Source organism: Nipponia nippon, unplaced genomic scaffold (genome assembly GCF_047370975.1).
Source record: "Nipponia nippon isolate SJK-2023a ecotype South Korea unplaced genomic scaffold, ASM4737097v1 scaffold_3, whole genome shotgun sequence".
In the NCBI taxonomy this organism is placed as follows: Eukaryota; Metazoa; Chordata; class Aves; order Pelecaniformes; family Threskiornithidae; genus Nipponia; species Nipponia nippon.
Window position 1 is genome coordinate 25,756,458 of NW_028262347.1, and position 24,050 is coordinate 25,780,507.

General features: G+C 42.6%; 1 protein-coding gene across 3 annotated transcripts in view; it reads left to right on the forward strand.

The window, feature by feature from the left end:
• The first annotated feature begins 1,172 nt into the window (after window positions 1–1,172).
• Window positions 1,173–24,050, forward strand: part of AASS (aminoadipate-semialdehyde synthase) — a 32,929-nt gene continuing 10,051 nt past the window's right edge. For 2 of the 3 annotated variants that reach the window (XM_087766588.1, XM_087766589.1), the window contains exons 1-18: window positions 1,173–1,282; window positions 3,398–3,618; window positions 4,809–4,985; window positions 5,639–5,723; window positions 6,457–6,524; window positions 6,638–6,784; window positions 7,790–7,868; window positions 7,975–8,102; window positions 8,266–8,414; window positions 9,622–9,744; window positions 9,897–10,008; window positions 10,533–10,592; window positions 10,686–10,753; window positions 14,655–14,776; window positions 19,799–19,928; window positions 20,812–20,922; window positions 22,035–22,143; window positions 22,577–22,717. In XM_087766588.1, coding sequence (XP_087622714.1) covers window positions 3,406–3,618; window positions 4,809–4,985; window positions 5,639–5,723; window positions 6,457–6,524; window positions 6,638–6,784; window positions 7,790–7,868; window positions 7,975–8,102; window positions 8,266–8,414; window positions 9,622–9,744; window positions 9,897–10,008; window positions 10,533–10,592; window positions 10,686–10,753; window positions 14,655–14,776; window positions 19,799–19,928; window positions 20,812–20,922; window positions 22,035–22,143; window positions 22,577–22,717 — 2,022 coding nt within the window. In that variant the 5' untranslated portion in view covers window positions 1,173–1,282; window positions 3,398–3,405. Of the gene's footprint in view, window positions 1,283–3,397; window positions 3,619–4,808; window positions 4,986–5,638; window positions 5,724–6,456; window positions 6,525–6,637; window positions 6,785–7,789; window positions 7,869–7,974; window positions 8,103–8,265; window positions 8,415–9,621; window positions 9,745–9,896; window positions 10,009–10,532; window positions 10,593–10,685; window positions 10,754–14,654; window positions 14,777–19,798; window positions 19,929–20,811; window positions 20,923–22,034; window positions 22,144–22,576; window positions 22,718–24,050 lie in introns of those variants that run through there. The other variant, XM_087766590.1, reaches the window with a different exon arrangement.

The window sequence follows — 24,050 nt, forward strand, 5'->3', positions numbered from 1 at the left end:
CAGAAGCAGGAGGAGGAGGAGAGGGAAAAGCTTATGGTCATACTATAAAAAAAAGGCCATGTTTTAAAGAAAAGTGAGAAAACTATAAGGAGAATGTCATCTGCGAAGAGGTACCTCTAAAGCCATGTAGTGGCAGTACCGTCAAAATTTAACTCTTTTAAGAGGTCAAGTGGCAGTGGCTAGTACAGGTGGAGCAGACTGTGCCACAGCTCCAACTTCTCCCTCATCACAGCGAGATCTCACTGTGGCAAAGTGGGACGTGGACGAATTCTCCTCAGATCCTTTAGTCCTCGTTGCTCTGGAGCGCAAGCACGATGTCTCACGTTCTCAATACTCTGTAGCAATGTCCTCACGTCTGCTGACGGAGGCTGCTAACAGCAACTGCATCTGCCCCGTGGAGACTCGCCGAGGTGTACTTTCCACAGCACGCAGGCTGCCTTTGTCTGCAAGGAAAGCTCTCCTTCACCCCGCAACCCCAGTACATGGCTCTCGCTTTGCTTTGGTTTCTCACACGCAGTTTTCATGATTTATAGCTACAACAACCCGTTATTGTGATAAGCCAACTCAGCAGTTGAGGCCCAGCATAAAGGACCTAATTCAAGGCCTAAGTTCCAGCTGAATATTGGCAACAGCATAGGTAAGAAGTTGCGTATCGCTTCTACCTGTCAGCTGAGGTAACTTTGACCGTTTCCCGTGCCATGTTAGAGACACTTGTAAGGAACGGCGACTAACCGGACATCAGTAATGTGAGCCGATGGGCTGTAGGAAAACGGTCCGAGCAGGAGACCGCGGGGAGGACGGGGCTGTGACGGGGCAGCTGCGGCCTGCGCTCGGCCTCGCCCCGGGCACGGCGCGGGGAGGCTCCGCTGCGGGGCGCTGGCGGAGGCCGTTGTAGGGCGTCGGGGGTCGCTGTGCCGGCGCGGGGAGCCGGCGAGGCCTGCCGTGGGGCCCACGGGGCTCCCCACGGGGCTCCCCGCGGCGCAGCGGCCTCCGTAGGCCGCGCCGCCGCCCGCCCAGGCCGCCGCCGGGCGCGGGGCAGGGGCCGGGAGGCGGCGGGGGGGGCGCCGACCCTTCCAGGAACCGGGGAAGTCGCGGGGGCGTGCCGGCCTCCGCCGTGACGCCGGGCCGGGGCGCCTCCCCATTGGCGGGCAGCGGAGGGTGTACCCGGAGGGCGGCTGGCGGTTGGCTGCCGCCCTGGGCGTCGGCGGTGCGCTGGACGTTGGCCGGAGGAGGGAGCGGGGCCGAGCGGCCGTGCCTCCCCCGCTGCCCCGCTCGCCCTGAGGTAGGTACGGCGCTGCCCGCCGCCCCGCTGGGGCTCCCGGCGGCCCCCGGCGCCCCCCCCCCGGCAGCGAGCGCGGCCGGGTGCCCCCCGCGCGGGCAGCGCCGCCGGCCGGCGGCCGCTCCGCCCCGGCCTCCCGCGGCCGGTGCCGCCCGCTGACGGCGCTGCCCCCGCCGCCCGCCCGCGCCTCCCTCCCTGCCTCTCCGAACGGGGATTCCTTTGCCCTTCTTGTCGCCGCCCCTCCTCCCGGGGGGCGGGGGGGGCCCTGTGAGACCCGGGGCCGCTGGGTCGGGGGGCCAAACACTGGCGGCGCCGGGCGCTTTCGGTCAGCCGGGTCTCAGGTAGTTAAGTGGAGGCACGCGTTGCCCGTGTAAGTGTATTCCGCTCACCCTGGAAACAGGGCCATGTTCAGGTAGCGTGCTGTCAGCAGATGCATTGCCGTTATTTTTTTTTGCCTTCGCTGTACCGCTCAGCGCTGTTTCAGCCTGGGTGAAACGCAGAGCGGCGTGGGACGGCCCGCACAGCGTGGGAGGCGCCGCGCCGCTGCCGTCGGGTCCCCGGCTCGGCCGGCGTGCAGCGGAGGGCGGCCGGGGTTCGCCAGGTCTGCAGGCGTTCCGTGCCAAAGTTACTTTCGCCGTTACAACAGGGTGTCAGTGTCGCTGTGGCTGAGCCTGAGCACAGGCAGGGAGGCGCGCGCGTGAACGTGTGGCCGCCCGGAGGCCACCGGAGCGTTGGCTTGCGGCCCTGGGCCCCCACAGGCGGTACGTGCAGGGCAGCTCACTCCCCCCTGCAAGCGGCGTTTTTCTTCTGGTGGGGCTCCTCTGTGCGACTTTTTTGCTTCACTGCAGGCTTGGGTCTGAGGTACAGTGCATTGGTATGAGCTGCTCTCATCGTTATATTTTAGTGCGCAGTAGTAGTGACATCGGGTGGCAAGACCCTCTGTTTCTGAGAGGTACCGACATGCTCTCTGAGGATCCTCTTAGCATGCGGTGTCATCAAATAACGCCAACTTCTGTACAATAACTTCTGTTGGTGGACAGTCTAGCGATGGTAGGAAGACCACAGTTGGAGCTAACGTAAAGGATGCTGCTTCTGTTTCTGCTTTCCTTTGTGAGCTAGTTTTTCTGTTTAAGCAAGCCTGGAGTTAAATAGGACCTCTTAAGGCTTTAGGCATATACAGATTTTACAAGATTGAGGCATGAGGACAAACGGGATTTTCCAAGTGATTCGGATACAGAGATTCATGTAATTATCAGTTAAAATTGCTTTGAAAACAAAGTTCACATCTTTGAAGCCGCTATCTTTGAGAGCCACATCTTTTAATTGCATAAATGTCTTAAGTCCTTAGGCTCCTAGGTGTTTGGTGCTGGACCTGTGCAGAGCCCTTGCTATTCACAGCAGAGCTAAGCAGTGGGATATATATTTCACTGGGAGTGAAGAGGAGGGGAGAGAAAATAAAGGGATAATCCTCTGCAGTGGGAATCTGTCCTGATGAGGCTTTTCCACTTTGCATAAAATTTTGATTAGGAAGAAAACCTGTCGCTCCTGGCCACACATATGCTGATTGCTAAGCAGTCATTAAGGTCTCTTGTCCTTATCTTCCATTTTCGGCTCATGTAAGAACTAGTTATATAAAAATACTTAGCATTGGTCTTACGTATTGGGCTTTCTCTTTTAATCAACTGCTTGCATTATAGCCTGTGCTGTACTTTCTTTTTGTGTGTTTGTTACTTCTTACTGTTCTTGATGCAAGCTTTGGTAAGTGCTTGGTCTTTGCATGTTTTTGCTGGCAAATGAATTTAACTGGTATCTTTAAGATTCCAGCATTCTTTTTAACCCATATAATTAAAAACTTGGTACCTTGAACACATTAAAAGACTTCCTTTACAGTAGTACAAACAATTGGTTTCTGTAAGGACACCCCACCAAACTGAAATGCAACAAAGTACGCGGAAAGTAAATTCATGTCTCACAAAATTAGGGTGTGTAACTAGAGTATAAAGTATGTGGTTTGTGTTTTACAGCAGATGTTAAAGGAGACCAGAACTTTTGCACAAACAATATTTGAAGCATACCTATACATGTATTATTTTACTACTTTGTCTTTGCTGCCATCAGGCTTTACCATGCTCCGAGCGTTTAGTCACACAAATGGTAGGTGTGTGTTCCATCACGCTAAGTGTTGGCATCATTGTAAGCCTGTGCTGGCAATCAGGAGAGAAGATGTTAATGCATGGGAAAGAAGAGCACCTCTAGCACCAAAGCATGTTAAGGAGTTGACACAGATGGGATACAAGGTCTTGGTGCAGCCGTCAAACAGGAGAGCCATCCATGAAAAGGTAAGGTCCCATTTTGAGTTAGACGAGCAAAACCATAGTTCGGCTATTAACTGTAGTACAGGAAAAATAATATTCAAATGATATACATGAGAAAACATATTATTCATTTTGTTGTTAAATAAGGAGTCATTGTGTCCTAGTGGAGAGAACAAGAAGTAGTTTGTTTAGCCTTTTAATGTAATGTTGGGACAGTAGTGGGTTTTTGGAGTTGTTTTTACTGATTTCTTGCCTTTTATCTGTCTCTGAAGAAGTTCTGGGTGCTCTTGAAGTAGAAACTTGGGAATTCATTTAACATTGATGTTTTTGTCTTCTGTTTGTATGGAGGCAACACTTTAAAAATAAGCATATTTAAAAAAAAAAAAAAGGAAGGACAAATCTGGTGAATCCTATTCCTGCTTCAATCCCATTCCTCATTTAAAATGAGGAGAGAGGGGTTTTTTTTCTGTAATGCTGTGAGCTTCAGGACTGAGAGCTTTTACAGTTCTTTGTTCTGTTACAGTTCTTTTACAGTTCTTGTAGTAGCAGTAATACTGTGCTGTAAGGTATCTGAGCCAACAGATAAAAATTGAAACGTACGTAGGGAATTAGTGATCACTTTCACATATCACCTTTTAATTAAGGCACAGTGCTGGTTTTGAGCAAAGCACAGATCACATTAGGTACACAACTCCAATATTGAAAGCTGGAATTTTAATATGTTTTTGAGATAAGGGAGAACAAAAATAAATTCTGATATGGAAAAACATTCTTTTAGAAGTTGCTCTTCAGCTTGGACTTAGTCTTATACAATTTTATAAAATCACGTGTTATCAGTCTTCAGATTAATTCGTCAGCTTTCTCTAAACTTATTCCCAAGTATTTCAACACATTACAAAGGACTGTTCATTATTGCAGTACTATAAAATGCTTTAAATGTAGTAAAATATCCTCTTTGTAGTCTGTGAATTTAAGATGAAGGATTTTACTAACACATAATTATGTTTTGGCCTTGTATAATAGGATATTAGCATGGAAATTCAGTTTGATATTTGATACACCTTTTTATAAAGAGGTTTTTGAGCGTATCACATGCAGTAACTTGTTTCTGCTTTGTAGAATTATCTATTTGTCCTCTGTTCTAGTTGCTTATGTGTGGAGATCTGAATATTAAAAAAAACAGAAAAATTTACTTTGATTTTTCTCTTTCATAGGATTACGTCAAAGCAGGTGGCATTATTCAAGAAGATATTTCCGAGGCTTCTCTGATAATAGGTGTGAAGAGACCTCCAGAGGACAAATTGATCCCTAAAAAGAACTATGCCTTCTTCTCTCACACTATTAAAGCCCAAGAGGCAAACATGCCCCTTTTGGATGAGATTCTAAGACAGGTAAATTGTGTCATAGCGAAGACAATTAGCTATTAGCATGGGGTGGAAACTGAACTTAATGCTGAAGTGTGATTGAGAGCTTGCTGCCTAGTGTGGTTACTTTCATCACGCGTATTTGTAGATAGCTAACGAGGACTGTTTTCAGTATCCTTTCCTGGAGCTGAGTATTTCTTGCTCAGAGGGTCTTGTCCTTGCAGTGCTGCGATGTTTATGTGTGTAAGGCAGGTGAGTTGCGAGCATGGTATGCTCAAGAGAGGTTCGTGCTGTGTGAGCAGAAAGCTTGTTGGAAAGTTATTAAGCTAGAGCGCGTATTGGTCGTTACAGAGGGAGGCAGCCAGTTCACTCAGAAATGAGCAGCCTCTTGGCAGAGGGTGCGAATGGGTCTGCAGCAGCTGGAGTGGCACGCTGGGGAGCTCTGTGCCAAGAGCGCATGGGCAGTGCAGAGACTTTAAAACAAGAGTTCAATGCAACCTTTAGGTTTTTATTTTTATACTTAAATCGTGTTATGAATTATTTGCCTTTCTCATATACACCCATCAGCCTCTCTCACGAAGGATGACAAAAGCATATGAAAAGGTAGTTCCTAGGAGAGCAACGTGCCACTGGCTGCATTCACTGAAAATTTTAATACTCAGTTTGCTATGTATTTTCAGGAAATTCGACTGTTTGACTATGAAAAAATGGTTGATCATAAAGGAATGCGAGTTGTGGCCTTTGGAAAGTGGGCTGGTGTAGCAGGTATAGTGCATAAAGTAAAGGCAGGCTTGCAACAAGTAACATCTTGTAATACTTCTGGATGTCTGCGTTTCCTGAAGGTTGAGGCTTGCAATGCATTTTTAACTGCATTTTTAACTCTTGCTTTTAAGAGCTTTTTTCCATTCTGTTTTGTGCTCCATACTTTTGATGAGACCACATGTCAAATAGTCCTGTGGATTCCTGGCAAATCTACTATTTTATGTTGTCTTGAAGTCTTGTTTGTCTATTCAACTAATCTGAGGCAGACTAAATTTCAAGAGATCAACTGAATAGGCTTTTGAAAGAAATGGCTGCTGTCAGTCCTGCGAGTTTGAACAACACCTGTTTGTCACTCTGTTATCCATTTGCACTGATTTTTGTGAGGCATGGTTCTCATTCCTTTCTATTAAACTTCAACTCTGTTTCTTCAGGAGTCTCTTTATTATCTCCTTCTTTGGAATCTGGTGATGTGGATGCATCTCATAAAAGGATATCCGAGTATTAAGTAGTGCTGAAATGCATAATGTGGACCAAGAGCAGGTTTGAGGTCATGGCCTGCTATTGACTTTCTCCTTCACTGGTTTTATGTAGACCTTCTTTAGAAGTAAAGTATTAATATTAAAACGCGGGCGAAAATATCCAGGATCATTTTAGACTTCAGTCGGTCTCTGCAGTTTCTAACTGCATATTCATAATTAACACTGGTGGTCTGATTTTTCTTTTTTTTTAACAATAGGAATGATCAACATTCTACATGGATTGGGATTACGATTTTTAGCCCTGGGACATCATACTCCCTTCATGGTAAGAGTATAGGTGTATGTATTTTTCTTCAGCAAAATGACATTTGAGCATCTGCTAATTATCTGTATTTGAATATGGAAAATATCCTGATGGTTCTGCGCCTTTGATTTCAGCACATTGGGATGGCACATAACTACAGGAATAGCAGTCAGGCTGTGCAGGCAGTACGGGATGCCGGGTATGAAATTTCATTGGGATTGATGCCAAAGTCAGTTGGGCCTTTAACATTTGTGTTTACAGGCACTGGTAATGTTTCTAAGGTAAGAATTCTGTCTTCAAGATGAAATGCTATATTATTTTTAATAGAACTTCTTGGCATTTGATACATATCAAGTTAAATGGGTTGATGGATTCATTTTGTGTGCTTGGACTTCAGGTTTTCCTTTGCCAGTAAGAATTTTTAAGTACTCTAAACTAATGCCTTTAAGATGAGATCATGCCTGACAAGGCTGATCATGCTAACTTCTTACCGTGAAAAATGGGTTAAGCCTTAATGCTCCTCTCTCCTTTCCCACCTGCATGATTTTTGTCTTCCTCTCTCCCCTCTGTTGACTCTGGGCTCACAAGGTATGTTGAATCACCCCAGTAAAGTATGGGGGAAAGAATTATTTTTTCTAATACTTGCTGAGTTTTTATATCTGTTTTTATAGCATTGGCTTGGCTAACAAGTGCTGGACTTTAGAGCTGTTTTGTACAACACAGGGAAAAGGCTTACCCCTGGTTTTGGCTACAAAGATCAGTTAACTAGGCTCCAGTTATAAAGTGAAATCACTGCCTATGTAAATGTGTGCTTCCTGGACAAAAGGGTGGCATGTCTGAAAGGCCCATGTTCTATGATCACAGCTCGTTGGGAAAGTCGCCTTGAAGTTCTTTGCCTTTAGAACAGCCTGGTTGGTGAGGGAGTGGCTTCAGGGGTCTTCCCTAAAGAGAAACTGCTCCTCAGAGTGGCAGCAAAACCATCTGTTGTGGCTGAGTTGAGGTCTCCCAGCTCTGCCATTAGAAATATAAACCAGATGTTGGATTGTGGGTCAGGCATGCTGCAGTAATGGGGAATGATGTAAATTCCTTGTACATAGAGCCCAGGCAGCTTTGTTTTGGATAAGCGGGGTACGTGTGAAACACTTTGTACGTCTCTGAAGATGTTCTCTAGCAGGACTGTCAAGTTGTGTGTGGCATTTTTGTATCTGTTTTCACATACCAGATGAGCAGCGTTACACTACCTTTATATTCTCTGCTCATTCTGAATCCTACTTCATGATTTACAGGGTGCTCAAGAAATGTTCAATGCCCTCCCATGTGAGTTTGTGGAACCACATGAGTTAAAGGAAGTTTCCAGATCTGGAGGTATGCTGTGACAAAAAAGAGACTGAAAACACTGGAACCCTTTTTGTCCAAGTATAACAGATTTTTTTGTTTGTTTGTTTGTTTGTTTGGTTTTTTTTCACCTCAGACCTCAGAAAAGTCTATGGAACAGTGTTAAGTCGTCACCATCATCTTGTAAGGAAACATGATGGACTATATGATCCAGTCGACTACGATAAACATCCAGAACTTTACACTTCTCGCTTTAACACTGATGTGAGCATCTCTTCTGTTCTTTTATGAAAGGTTTTCCACAGTGTTGGTAGTTGCTACACCTTGGCATATCCATCAATTGAGAGAGCATTCATTTAAAACACTAGACTAGGTGCTTTCAACTTCTTAAAGTACTAGGTGAGAGCATCTGTAACTTTCTTTGCAGATTGCACCCTACACGACTTGTTTAATCAATGGCATATACTGGGAACAGCATACTCCTCGCTTGTTAAGTCGACAGGATGCTCAGAAGCTGCTGCTGCCAGTTAGATCTGCTGCTGGTGCAATGGACGGCTGTCCTGAGTTACCACACAAGTAAGACACCTCAGTTCACTCATAACAATTCTGCATCGCCATGATTAAGTTGTAATGTTAGGCAGTTTCACCACAATATCTACCAAATGATTCTGTTTCTTATATTGTTCCTTTTGCGTGTTGCAAAATGCCCCATTGATTCTGCTTTCGTTCTTCTGTGCTTTGCAGCCTTGTTTTCACAGTTCGGAGTTTTTGAAAACATCACAGTACAAATGATTGACAGGTATCGTCTGTCTTTCTGCAAAAGTAGTTCTGCCATTGATCCTTGTGCAGAATCCAATACAAACAGTGTGACATCTGGGAAATGTACCTACCGCACCATTATTACTAGAAGTTTCTGTGCCTGAGCAGAATTTGTTGGTTAAGTTCTTCCTACCCTGTCATTTGGCTTGTACAAGTTCAATAACTGTTCCTTAACACCTCTGATTTCTGCAACAGGTAGTGGGGATGCTTCACAACCCTGGATAGCTTTAAGAACAGAACATGGGGTGCAAATCCAGGGTTAGTCTCCTTTCAGTGCGGGTAGGAGCCACCCTTTCTCTAATAGCCCTGTGCAATATTTCTCTGGGTGACTGGCCCGGGGATGGATTTGGGGAGGTTACGGCATTGGATCCTGGTGAGGAAGCAGGTCTTTGTCTCTTCTCTGCCCACTCTTGATGCCTTTCTTTCTCTCACTTGACAAATAAAGAATTTAAGTGTTAACCCTGAGTGGAGCCAGAGGTTGTGAGTTAGGCTAATGAATGCTCCAGCTGTGCCAGCTGTCTGTGAACTGAAAGGAGGCAGCCACCTCTTTAGGTTTCCCTTTACGATGGTGACGTTATTCTAGCGCAGGACTGCCCAGTGACAACTCGGGGGAACTGGTAGATGCATAATGAATGAGAAATGTTGGAAGTACATGGAGTACAGAGGAAAAATGATGGATGAGTGGGTTCTCCTGGTCTTTGGGAAGTTACACATGAAATACGGATCCTGTTGATGTGAGTCGAAATCTTATGACTACAGAATGACCAGGTTTCCGTTCTGTTTCTGGAGGTCATTGTTCGTGTTGTGTTGATGTCTAAATTGGTTAAGTTGAATGAAACTACAACTCTGATAGATCTTCTCACGTTCCTTTTATTTCCTGTTCACTTGTGATCTCTTACACCTACGTTCCTTAGTAATTTGTTTAATGCTCTATTCCTCTCTCTTTTTTCTTTAATCGCTTTAGACTTCTGGCGATATGTGACATTTCAGCAGACACTGGAGGATCTATAGAATTTATGACGGAGTGTACAACAATTGACAGTCCATTTTGTATGTATGACGCTGACCAGCATATTATTCATGACAGGTGGGAGAGCCTTTAATTTTTATTGCTTTCCTCTGCAATTTGTACAGTGAAACACTAGATTGAAAAATCATGCATTTAAAACACTTCTGAAAGGTGGTACCTTTCAGGTACCAAGGAGAAGTGGTTTAGAAGAGCTATGTTCTCTGTTTCAGCGTTGAAGGCTCTGGGATTCTGATGTGTTCCATTGACAATCTGCCAGCACAACTTCCTATAGAAGCAACAGAGTACTTTGGCGATATGCTTTTCCCATATATTGAAGAGATGGTAAGGTCTTATGTGTCCAACAAGAAGGTAAAAGACTTGGACTTTGGTCTGCTTGTTTGTTGCTTTTCTGGTCTCCTGTATACATTCAAAAGGAATCTGCTGTAGAACATAACTGACTTTGTACTTCAAAAAAAAAAAAAGCTTTCTAAGTCTTGAGGCAATACTTTGAAAAAGCAACATGTGAATGAGACGTTAGTGACCTGGATGTCTTAGGGATTTGTCAAGAACACTTTCTGTAGGCAGGAAACAGGCTCTGGCAGGTAGTTCATTGCTCCTGGACCCTGCAGTAGATGTCTAAATCTGATTTTCTTGGGGCACTCCACAATCACTCACAATCAGACTGCTGTTTAAATTCCTGTATTTTCATAAAAATCAAATGACACTGGTCAGGGCCAGGAGAATTTCGGATCTACAAGATATTGGTATTGTTGCATGCATTTAAATGTTGCTTAAAATCTCAATTTTTTACTCTGAAAAAAATGATGGGAAATAAAATGACCTGATTTAATAACTTATCTCCATAGCTGTTATCAGAAGGCTCAGAACCTCTTGAAAGCCAGAATTACTCATCTGTTGTTCGAGATGTAAGTTTCGCAGTTTGGCGCTCTGCTTGTCTTCCTCTGCTTTAAAATGTACAGGTACAAAAAACCCTCAAAATTTGTTTCATGTATTTCTAGGCAGTGATTGCATCCAATGGCTCACTGACAGCCAAGTATGAATATATCCAGAAATTGAGGGAGAGCAGGTAATGTATAGGTTCTTAAAGTTTGTTTGGTTCAGGATTTAAAAAAAAAAATACTTGTCTGCATTCTGTCTCCCTTTTTGCATTTGTGTTTGCATTTGCTCTTGTGTTTTGGTGGAATACTGCTATATTGCACTGTGTCTAAATGTCTCCTAGCTTGATGATTTCCTTCTTTCTTCGTGCACATTGCCTAAATCATTAACATGTGTTGTTAGTAACTTATATTGAAGTTGAGAAAGTGGTCATTTTTCTCTTTCTTATGTTATGAAGACTGTTTTACCAGAGGCAGAAAACAGCCACGTGCCAGCATTATTCCGTTACTCCTTGCCCTTTTAAAATGGATATAACATACAGTCCCTTGAAAGGAATGGCTGAAAGGAGAAGGCTTTCTAATATACCTTGAATCTAGTTTCCTCTAGTATGGCTCAAGTGCTGTGCTGTATAGCATTGTTCTGCGACCAGAGGTATTCAGGAGCCTCTGTGAGACTCTCAGACTTTTCATTACATCCCTGTAGCTACAGCTTTAGCTACCACTTCATCCATACCCTGTCTCGGTAGTTATCAGCCAGTGGTAACATGAAAGAAGTAGCGTTGAGTGGATTAAGTTAAGAAAAGTCTAAATCACCTGGATATCCCTTCCCTTCCCCTCACTCCCTATTATTAACAAACACTTACAGTTTACCTATGAAAAATGTTAATTTGACGTTAAGTGGGTATCTCTGGCTTCATGTTCATGGTCAGTGCCAGCTGCACTATACATCATATAAAAGTTGAAAGTAGTCTGACCACAAGCACTGCATGTGTTATGCACTAAAAGCACAGTGTGTTGACTTTTGCATGGCAAACTTCTCCAATTTCCTTTGGGAACTTTGGGAGTTCTGGTTATGAACTTGTGCACGATGAACTTAGGTGCATTTTCCACCTGAAGTAGCATGCTGTTTGCCTCTCAAAGACTTCAGCTCACAGTGATTTTTGTTGTGTGCTGTTTGGTAGACCACCTCAAGAGGCTGTCTCAGAACAAATTTTCTTATTCCTCACACAGCATGGTGGTCTGGTTTTTTTTGCTTTCTCCATAATCGCTTGCATGGTCTTGTGTGAACTACCCTGAGAATCTGGAGACTTCATTCCCAAGGGGGTTTTTGTGGGCAGATTTTTGATATTTCTGCAGACCTGTGTGTTGCATGTGATGTTCAGTTGTGCATTGGTGCTGCTCACTTAGCTGTCAGAAAAGCAAGACAATACCCTCCTTTACTTTGCAAGCTTTGGAGACAGTGCAAATGAAAGCAGGGATTTTACTGCTTGAAGTGTGACGGTTTAGCTCGAGATAGGCTCTTGTTTAGAGCCTGTAGGAATTATGTGGCTTGTGTTATTAGTCTAACACAATACTATGCTGTGTCTAGTTTAGTTTCCGAGGGCTTTATTTAGACTAGTTGCTTATACCCTTTGGATGTACATGAACATTTCAGACTATAGGATAGCCAGAGTATATGAGCTGAACTGTCTTGGGTGCCATCAGTATGCAGGAGCAGTCTGATTTACTGAACTTATCTCCATCTTTTTGCTACTGGTTCCTCATCCATAGCTGCGAAGGCATATCCCATTAACAATGTGGACCTCTAAGTATTACTGTTATTTGTTCATAGATTAACATAACTGAATTATTTAAACTTGTACGTAGAGAATAGGCATAATCTGAAATGTTCTTTTCTGGGACTGTGTAGATTCTGTTCCCACTCTTGATGGGTCATTTGGCAGCTCATATTTGTGCCTGTCCTAGAGCAGACATGCTATGTTTGATCCAAGTGTGACCTCATTGTAGACACTGGAAAAGTTTATAATAAATATGACAAGAAGTTCGGTTGCAAAATCCATCTTTCTTTCATATAGGAAGTCTCCCCTTTGTCAACACTGTTGCTCCAAGCTCCTACATACCACTGTTACTCTCTATAAGTAAAGGGTGGAGAGGAGTTCTTCCCTTGCGAATGAGGTGTAGCTGTGGAAGAAGATGTTCTATTAGAATTGATAGTAGGAGGGGGAAGGACCTTGGGTTTGTCATATGGAAGGATATGATGGGCTTAGGAGGCTCTCTGTGAATGGATTATATCATGATTTAACTTTTTAAAAAAAATCAAACCTGTAAAACTTGTATGAAGGTCAAAATGTACAGTAATCTATAGTAATAATTTCGATAGATTAGAGAGGTGATAGATTGGTACATCCCATTCAGATTTAATGAATTGAAAAGAATAACTTTTTAAAAAAATTAAGTAAGCCTGAAAGTGGAGGAAGGGAGGATGGAATATCTGGAATTTTGGAGAGTAATTCAAGCTTTACAAATACTCAGACACAGTTAGTAGACTGGAATGTGCTTCAGAGAGATAACATGGATGTATTTGGTATTGATTTAACTCTCTTCACTCAGGATGGTCTTTCAACGCTATTGTTTGAGGCCTTGTTCCCCTAAATGTACTTGGGTACTTCATGCCATGCTTTAGGTCATGCAATACCGCTGTTGTTGTCATGCTATTAGGTGTTGCTCTGGCAGGCTGCAACACCATCCTTCATTATTATGGCCATTTTTGAACTGAAAAAACACAACTGAAAATTGGCTTATGGGTGCCATGTGGAGCCCCAAAAAGGTCTGAACGAAACATTGTTTAGTTGACATATGGTCAGTCCTCTTCTAAGGACAATAGCTTTAAGCAAAATGGACATGAGCTTGTCAGCTAGAGGTCAGGATTCTTTCTGTGGTATAATCCACAATGCAGTATATGCCTGTGTAAGCTCTCAGTAGATAAAGGGGAAATTGAGGAACTTGCTTATACACTCGCGAAGTTTCCCATAAGTCTGTATCTTCGAAGGTCCTACCTATTTATTGAAATGTGTTTTCAGGATATGGGATAAGAAAAGCCAAACCTCAATCTCTATTTGTTAGGTTAAAAAATAGGGCAATGAACAGCTTCCTTTTCTTCAACAATAAAAAGTGATTTAAGAATTTTTTTTTATTTGCTAAGTAGTTTTTATCTGCATAGTGATCATACTTCAGACAAACAGTTTTACCATCCTAATTTTACAACTTAATGCAAATTTAAGGTAAAAGAAAAAATAATTATAAACAACCAAAGCATTTTTCTACTATAATATATACTTTTATGGGAGCATATTTAAACAACTGCTGAACTATGTTATTCTGGTTGGCAAAAAGAAATGCAAAATCTGATGTGAACACATTTTATATTGAAAGTCAACAGGAGAGCTACTTCTTAAATTTGTTTAGGAGAGTAGTAGAAGCTTGGTTGAAACACTCTGTGATGGTTTTCAAATCTGAGTTCTTGTCTGCAAACAGAATTTCTTAATTGGGCATTAACTTTTATTTGACTTTTGTTAACTATCATGTTCCTATGATGGACTAATATGAACCTAGTATAACTTACCTAAAATACGCTTTCACCAGAATGTTTTTGTGTACTTTAACAGTTACCTGTGATGTAAAGGAAGCAAGGCAGAACTTGGAATCCCTTTCTGACAGCCCAACAGGACATAGACAGCTTGGTCGTCCCCAAATGATCAGGTTACAGTAATTTGGCCATTGGGAAAAAATATAATGACAACTAAGGAAAAATTTGTTGAACAGCCCGTAGCAATTGGAGAAGCAGTGGAGATGTTGATGGATTGATCATGTTTATGTTAGAGGAAAGAAACTAAAAGCTATGCAGCAGAAGAGTGGAAGCAGTACTAGACAGTGATTGCCCAGTCTTGGGTTAGATAGCCAGGAACTTGAATCTTGGTCTGAATAGAGCTCTTGGTTTGTAGACTTACTAAAACATACTTATTCTGTTAGCTTTAGCAGCTTACAGTTTCCTTCTTCCGTGCGGTTTTTAATTTTGCCTGTAATACCTCCTAGGGAATACGCTCAGTCGCTGAAGATGGGTAATAAGAAGAGGGTTTTATTGCTTGGATCTGGCTATGTTTCTGGCCCTGTACTTGAATATCTCACTAGAGATTCCAGCGTTGCCATCACAGTTGGTATGTAAGACTTTGCTTCTTTTTCATTGAAAAATTATGTCATATTTAAACCTGCTAGCATGGCAGAACCTTTCTGATAAGTAATAGATTGATCTGGTTCTTGGAACAGGTAAAGAAAATCCTTGCTATTACGCACAGCAGAAAAGCATTTTGTAGCTTTCTGAGCATTTTAAGTTTATATAATTGATTTGAAAATGACATAGCCACATGCAAAGTTTACTGATTGCATGTATAACCTATAGGGAAATTAGAAGTATTTTTCCTTCTAACCTGCTTTGGGCTTGGTTTTGTAGCTAGTCAGTCACTTTTGCTGGTGCTTGGCTGTGTTTTCAGCCTCACACAACAAGAAGATGAAATTGTCTTTCTGGACATCTGTATGAGTGAAGCCTCTGCTGTTGTTATAACCAGTACTGTGGTGGTAAACTTCAGACCCTGACCTTCCCATCAGCCCCACCTGCTTGTTTATTCCTCTGTTTTGGTTTTATCTGTAGCATATTTCAGGCTGGGCATCTCAAAAACACCTTTCTGTACACTCGATGTTGACTTTACCCTGATTCTGTGATTTCAGATTTAAAACCCAGGCTGCGTTGCCTGAAAGATACTTTGCTGGGAGGTGGTTTCCTTTGAAACCTACCATTGTATTTCTGTTGATTTTTGTTGTTGTTGCTTTGGTTTGGTTTTTTCCCCTCATGCTACTTTCATACTTGGCTGCTTTTCCTACCCTTTGCAGTGATAACCATAGTACTTTTAACCTCTGGGAAAAGATTTACTAGGAAGAAGAGGGAAACTCTAAGGAAGCTGCACCCTTGTTATTAGCACTGCCTGATGCGGTGAACAGGGAAGGATTACAGCAATGTGCAGTGTCCATCCCCTCAGCATTACGGAGGCTGCGTCTGGTCCCTGCAATACAGCAGCAGCAAGGGAAACCAGGTGAACGGGAAGATCTGTTTTGCTAAGCACTGTGCAAACACAGGAGGCGCCTCTTATCTGGGTAGCTTAAAAACATGCAGTTTCTACAGCACACACAAAAAAAAGCTCAGAAGGAAAGAGACACAAAGATGTTACTTGTCTGATATTTGACAGCAGGCAGGTAGATGAAGAAAGTATGAAATGCACATCGCAGTGCCACATTTGGTTCCCTGCTGTTAGGCTACACCACTTTAAATCCAAATGATGAAAATCTTAATTGGGAAACCTTCATGTAACCAACTTTTTTTGGTTTGAATTTGTAGACGATTTTGCCTAGGTCTTCTCTCTCAGGACAAGTTGATTAGTAGGGTATGGAGAATCACCCTCTGGTAATGTTTATTTCCCAGTGACTTTGGAAAGGCCCTAAGGAAATAAGGCCCTAAGTTAGAGGCACAGATGCTTTTAATTCTCCATAAGCCGGTGCCCCACCTGCTGCTTTCATCACCCACGCTTTTCTCCTGCCTGTGTTCCCATTGCTGTCCTTGCGCTGGCCGCATGGTGGGCCGGGAGAGGAAACCAGTTCGCTTTCAGCCAGATGTGGTAAATACTGGTTGCTTTAACCTGAATCTCTTTTTCAGTTCTGCTTTTCTTATAGTGGTAAGTTCTGACGGCAGTAGGAGCAAGATAATAGGAAGAAACAAATGGAGGCAGGCAGAGACTGGATTTCTCCCTTTTAGTGATAATATTAGCATATGTAGGATTGGTAGGACTAAGCCATAGGTAAATATTGAAATTAGTCAGATTGAATCTGGGCCTTTTCATGATATTTGGCCTAACCAAAAGCTTAATGTTTTTGTCTTTTTTCATGTTAAAAATGGTGAATGATGTGCATTGTTTTTGTTTTAAGCTATTAAGCTGTTCTTGGCTATAGATAGGAATTTTGTTAAAATGTACTGAAAGAGAGTTTTGAAAGATTTCTTTTTTAACCAGGTTTACCTATAAATGTATGGTTACGTGGAATTAGGGATGGGGAAAGCTTTTCTGGTCACATGTTTGTTTACTATATCTATTAGTTAGCTATGTTGAACCTGGCTGTTCATCAAGACCTTAAAGGTAGTTAAGGCTTTCCTGTCTCACTTAAGCCAAGCACAGCCTGAAAAAGAAAAACAAATTTTCCTCTTTGGACTTCTTCCCCTACTGGACTTCTAGTCAGCTTTTTGCTTTTCAGTGAAGTAGTCTGTGCTTTTGCAGAAATAGCTACTAGCATCAAAACCAGATTGAATACTTCACCTCTACATTTACTTGGCCAGGTTAGAGAAGTGATCATTTTTAAAACAAGGAGAAAATATGTACTGCATAGTGACTTAAAATACTTTAGGCCTCAAGATAAATTGTCGCACTAATTGAAAATGGCTGTTTTTCAGCAGGATGATGCTAATCCAAAACCAGTTTACCTTTAAAACACATTGGGCATACAATTTTTCCTTTGCAATCTTCCCTCAAGGGTCAGCGCAATACAATATTTCCTTAAATTGGGAAGCACGAGGCATGCCTTTAATGTATTTCTGTGTGAAAGTTAAAGCAAGAGTAAAACCTCTGCCTGTTTCAATGCTGTTTAATTGTTTTGTTTCACATGAGGTTGTAAACCTGCAAGGGAAGGCACTTTTTGGGGTAGGCAATTATTTTCTATTTTTTTCCTGTACCTTTCTAGTTGTGCAGTGCTTCTCCAGCAAATTGATGAGATCATGAATGCCAATTGTATTTAATACATCTAGGACCATGATGCGAGTTTCTGGCATTCTAGTTTTCTCCTACACCTTGTTCTGCCAAGCAGATCACTGGATGACACATTCAAGTAAGGACTGATAGACCCAAGGGGTGATGTCCCCCCCCAAATCAAAGCATGAAAATCAAGTCTGTTGTGTGATTGTCCACCAAATAAATAAGGAAAAGCAAAATTGCTGCTTGGTTTCATAGTGCTGTATGTGGGATGTCCTTGAGTTCCTACTCATTACTGTGACTTTGGTTCACTTTCTCTCCTTTTTAAAGTTTTTCATTTGTCTGATCCTTTTGACTCCCTACCCCTAACAATTTTTCCACTAGTACTCTTTCTCCAAAAAAAAATACTAGTCTGCCGGAACAGGCTAGTGGTACTTTTGACTGGGCATAGTAGAGCTGTTGTTATATTTTTCTGCTGGTCATCTTTATTTTACTTTTCCCAGACCTCATGTGGTAGGATTATTGTTCTAGTTCAGATGAGCCACCTTCTCCTATATCAATAGAAGCGTTTACTACAGCTCTTGCCGCTTTCTTGTGATCTTTCTCTGAAACTTTTCTTGAGCCTGAACGTACACATCCTCTTGTGTGACTGTTATTTGCATACTTCACCCTCAAATACTTTCTTTAATTGATCGGCTTCTAGATCCAAGATAACAGTGCTTTTCTAAGGATTCCAAAAGAATCAGCTTTTATCCTTCCATCAGTGGTTTGGTCACTTGTTCTTTGAAAACTTTGTAATGTCTTTTTCAGTACATTTCGACACTTACCAAAGAGTGGCAGGTGTTCATCTGAGGTATCAAAGACTGAACCTCCAGTATGTATGTTTTTTAAAACCTAGAATATACCTTGCCACAGGCTTTTATAAGGAGTCAAAGATATGGGAGTATGCTTTTGGGGTGGATCACAACCCTGCCTAGCCTATAATGGAAAAGTTGGGTTTTTGTAACTAGTTAATGACACTTTTGTGACACATTTCTGCATAAGAGATGCATTCATTCAGCAGACTTCCCCCCGCCCCCCAAAAAAACCACTTAGGTGTGAATATGTGCTTCTTTCTGTTTAGCTTATCTGTTTTTCCACCATGTGGGTACTCAGTTACCTGGTGTCGTGGTTTAATGCCAGCCGGCAACTAAGCACCACGCAGCCGCTCGCTCACTCCCCACTGGTGGGATGGGGGAGAGAATCAGAAGGGTAAAAGGGAGAAAACTCATGGGTTGAGATAAGAACAGTTTAATAATTGAAGTAAGATAAAATAGAGCAGTTAAATAGGCAAAGCAAAAACCGTGCACGCAAACAAAGCAAACCAAGGAATTAATTCACTGCTTCCCATGGGCAGGCAGGTGTTCAGCCATCCTCAGGAAAGCAGGGCATCATCACGCATAATGGTTACTTGGGAAGACAAACGCCATCACGCCGAATGTCCCCATCCCTTCCTTCTTCTTCCCCCAGCTTATATACTGAGCATGATGTCATATGGTATGGAATAGCCCTTTGGCCAGCCTGGGTCAGCTGTCCTGGCTGTGCCCCCTCCCAGCTTCTTGTGCACCCGGCAGAGCATGGGAAGCTGAGAAGTCCTTGACCAGTGTGAGCGCCACTTAGCCCCTATTTAGCAACAGCTTAGCACTACTTAGAGAGAACCAAAACATCAGTGTATCATCCACATTGTTCTCATCCTAAACCCAAAACACAGCCCCATACCGGCTACCAAGAAGAAAATTAACTCTATCCCAGCTGAAACCAGGACACCTGGCAAATGTAGACAGTGCTGCTGTAGAAGACTATGCCAGGAGGACACGTGCACATGATGCAAGCGAGCCAGTGGTTTCTGGGGTGTCCTACTGCACAAAGATAGGTGTAACAGTCCTTTATCTTATGTTCTAGACCTACTTCTTCATAGAGTGGAAAAGAAGGGAGACGACTTCTAGTTTTGCATAAATAATTTGGGTTGACCTAGCCTGCTGATAGGAAAACTGCAGTTAAAACTTCTGTTAATTTTAAGTACACCCACAAAGTTGCTAATTGGTTACAAGTCTGTTCTCCTTGCACAATTTAGCAGTGAGTGGTTCTTTGCTTCTGAGAGTAAGTATTCTTTGTAGATTCTTGTTCTGGGTTGTAGCTGCTATGACTTGACACTGGCAATTGATAATAAAATTGACTGCTTTTGGGGAAGTAAGGTGCTTTATGCCTGATTTCTCTTCAACTGTTAGTGAAGGAAAACATCCATGCAACTGTTTCTCTTTGGGAAGAAGGATGTGTGTGTAAAGCACAATTATACATGGGAGCGCTTTGGACTTACCTTCATCTTTAGGTAACAGTTGATGTGTTTTACAACAGCATCTGTCATGAAGGAGCAACTTGAACAACTGACGAAAAAATACAGCAATGTTACTTCAGTTCATATGGATGTCATTAAGAACGAGGAAAAGCTGTCCTCTTTGGTGAAGAAACACGACCTTGTGATCAGGTGAGAATTCTGTGTAAAACATGATAGGCTCAACCCTAAGTCATGCTGCTTCTTTCTCCTAGGTTCACTGACCTAAATCAACATGGTAACTTTTTGTTTAATGCCCAAGAACTGGGGTCATATTTGTGTATGTAAATAGTTGTAACTGGCCACTGCCTTCCCATGTAGCGGGCCATCAGGACTTCCAAAGGGGCTTTGACTGCAGCGTCTCTTTAGAAGCATTCACCAATTACGTGGACAGCCTTCTTAGTTTAAGGGGCCAGTTGCGTCCACCAGCGTATGTATTCCTGGGATCAAAGTTGCATGTTTGCAAGAGGAGGCAAAATTCTGACATCTTGGTCATTTCTCTTGAATATCCCATTAAGAAAGATCTCTTTCCAGGTATTGAAACAGGGGAGGAAATGACTTCATAGTCCTTGCCGTTTTGTCCCTTTTGCTACGGATGTCCTGAATGTTGTTTCCTTTCCGTGTAGAGCATGCTTTTCACAAAGTACTTCAGCAAGATCATTGTAATGCAAGCTTTCTCAAGGATGGTTTTACAGTTTTGCATCTTCTAAACCTCCAGCATGCCTGTTTAGAAGGTGGCCTTGAAAAGAGGTCAGTGGTTTGTTTTATACAAAGAGAAGTGTGACAGAAGATGCTGTCTAAAGAATGACTCCCCTGTTGTCCTATGCCCTGTTCTGAGTGCATACAACAATGCTCTTCTGGTAGGGTAGCATTTCACTTCTGGAGATATGAAACTGCTCAGGGCAAGGCAGGTATGGCTGTTGCATTTACTTGAGCCCTTTTGTAGGCATACAAAAAACATTTGTGAGTGTCTTTCCAGTGACAGCATAAGTAACTGTTTGAATTTTGATGTTGCATAATTCTCCTTCATTTGTAGTTTGCTGCCTTATTCAGCACATCCTTTGGTTGCTAAGAAATGTATTGACAACAAAGTGAACTTGGTAACAGCCAGCTACTTAACACCAGCTATGAAAGAACTCCAGGAGAGGTAGGTGTGAGAGTAGCAACTCCCTGGTGTTGCTTCCTCCCTTAGCGCATTATCTGAATATTTTGCAGTCCGTTAAACCTGCAGCGCTTATTGTGAATTACTGTTTTCTGCATTCTTTCTCCTTCCCTTTCTATATCGGAGGTCTAAGTACCTTTCTTCAAAGTTGCATGTGAAGGCTGTGGCAGAGCAGAGAAATGAGTGCATACCCCAGTCTGGTGAGACTAGTGCTCTAAACACTGGAATGTACTTTTTCTGCATGCCCCATCTTACTCCATGTTAATGTGCCTTCCCCTCTCCCCTCAAATCTCTTTGGATGTTTGAGTTGGGCTGATATTCAAGCTGAGCAGCTGGGCTGTCCTGTTCTACCAGTGACAGAAAGCTTGTTTGTAACCCTTCTCATTCCCCTAATAAGAATTCATTCTTGGCTTACTGTATCGACAGTAATATCCTCCTTTGTGCCACCTTCTTTTGGACAGGCCCACTATATTAATTAGTCTCAGATTGGTGGGCCTCTTCTCCCTTTCTTGCTGTGATGCCAAGAGGTCATACCATGTCCTCAAAAAAAAAAAAAGCCCTAAAAAACCCCTCACTTCTCATTTGTCTAAACACAAAGTGATTTTGAAAATAAAAAAAATCACCTCAGGTTGTGGTGATAAGTGAGCTGCTCCGGATGCGTAGGCAACTGTTAAAAAAAGAAAACCCAAATGCTTGTAATTTGGGAAAGTAGGCCTTTCAACTTCTCTTCCTCCACAGGAGCTGTTTAGGGCAATTATGACTAGCTCTGTGCTGTCCTCTGCATTACCATCTTCCTGCAATATAGCACTGTCCAGGAGAATGTGGGATATGGAGTAGCTAGTAGGAATTTCTTTTTCCACCAGCCCCTAGGTGTTGCAGCAAAGTAAGAGAAACCAAAGCTAGAATGACTCTTAGACAATTGTCACTGTTCAGGTTTTAACATCTGCTTCTGTTTTTTTCCACAAGCTGCAGACAGAGCCCAGAATTTACTGTGTTGGGGAAAGTTCACTTTCGAAGGCCTTTGTTGGACAGATTTCCTGAATAAAAGGCCACTAACAGTGAATATTCTGACAGCTCTGCATTTCTGTTCTTTTTAGCGTAGAAGCTGCTGGTATTACAGTTATCAGCGAAATGGGTTTGGATCCTGGACTTGACCATATGTTGGCGATGGAATGTATTGACAAGGCAAAAGACGTTGGTGCTACGGTAAGGTTGGCAGGTAGTACGTAGTTCTGCCAAGATTTTTTTAGTAAAGTTGTTCCTTAAACACCACCCAGTGTTTGGGCATATCACTGATGTGTAATGGGACTCTGGACACCTTACTTTTTCTGATGCTTGGAATTTGGTACCAGCTAATCCAGTTGGTGAGACCATCAACTAAGATGGCTTTGCCCCGGTGTATGTTTTGGTTTCCTCTCCTTTATGGACAGTGCCTGCAATGTGACAGCTTGACACTGTTGCTCAGTGAAATTCTTTGGCTTTCCCCTGTCCACTGTAGATCTTCTGATCTGGCCCATTTGGGGGATAACATCAACCGAAAGTTGAAGAACTAATGGGGATTTTGCAGGGTAGCTCTGTAGTGTTTGCATCCTGGTCTGTCTTCTCTTCATTGTTTCTTTCCTGTGGATAAATCTGACAGGTTGTGTCCTACACCTCTTTCTGCGGTGGCCTACCAGCTCCAGAGCACTCTGACAATCCTCTGAGATACAAGTTCAGCTGGAGCCCACAAGGAGTGTTGCTGAATACAGTTCAGTCTGCTACGTATTTGAAAAATGGAGAGGTGAAGTAATACTAACATGTTCATTTAAAGCCAGACAAAGAAGGTGGTATTGGGCTAAGGAGGGAATTGGGATTTGTAAGGTGCTGTGTTTACTTTCAAGCCAGTGACAGTCAGTTGCCTAAGCAAGTTGCATACATCACTTAATCCTATGTTTGGAGCATGATGGTGCCTGGCTGCTGCCAGCTTAATTCTTACTTACTATATGGAAACTGATTGCAAAGAAGGAGCGTGTTCTAATGACTAAAGCACTGGATTGCGGTTGGTGTTCTGGGTTCAGCTTCCATCCCTGTTGTGTGTTGCTTTTGCCACTTAATTGCCCTGTCTTTGGCTCTTTGGTGAAACAAATGTGAGAGTGCATCTTTCTACTTGCTTTTCTGTCTAGTCATGTTTGTAAACCAAACAGTTTTGTTCTGTACTTGCGCAGTGTATAGCAGAACTCTTGATTTCTTTTGGTGCAATCTGTAATGCCAGTAACCCACTGAGTGGGTTTTGTGAAAGTGTACAGTGCTTTCTGATGTGTTTTATATAAGCTGTTTTGCTGTTTGTGCTGGAGTCATTAGAGTAAACTTAACCTAGCAAATGTCACTGCATCTGTTTTATGGAAAGATCGTAACTGATTTGTGCAAAGCTATTGCAAGCCATTATCACATTTCTGCTTTCCAGTCCTATCTGTCTGATCCCTCCCACTTGCTCAGAGTAGTTACTGAGCAGGGGCTCTTCAAATGTCAAGGAGACTGCCTCATATAGCCACTGTAAAGTTTAGCTAATTATCTATGCTTTTTGATCTGCAAAACTGAGAAATCTTTTGAGATGTTTTATCATGACATTTTGGTGCTCTAGTGTTCTTACTGCAGTAAGAAAGGAGAAATTCAGGGATTGTACATGGGATCATTATTTAAAAAGCAACAACACATAGTTATAAGTTTCAGATAAAAGGGTCTCTTGGAGAATGTGAAAATGTTTCTTATTTAATTCTGACCTGGTTCACCCGTTGCTGGGAAAAATTAGATCATGCATATGAATGATTCATTATGAGAGCACTATGTGAGCTTGTCAGTAAATTGTACAATTTTTCCTCCTTGCCACTAAATCCTTAGCTGTCTTTGACTGTTGTGCAGGATTTTTCCACACTAGTGTCTTGCCTGACAAGCACAATAAGATCTTTTGGCATTGCTGCATACTTTATTGCTTTAGTCCTTCTTCTAGAAGGAAACCTTGCCCCTTTGCTCAGAAGTCACAAAATGAGTTTGTATTGATGCTGCATAGCGGATCTGTGCATCAGCTGCTTGAAGGAAGCAGGGTTCAAGGCTTTGGTTGGGAGTGATAATAGAAC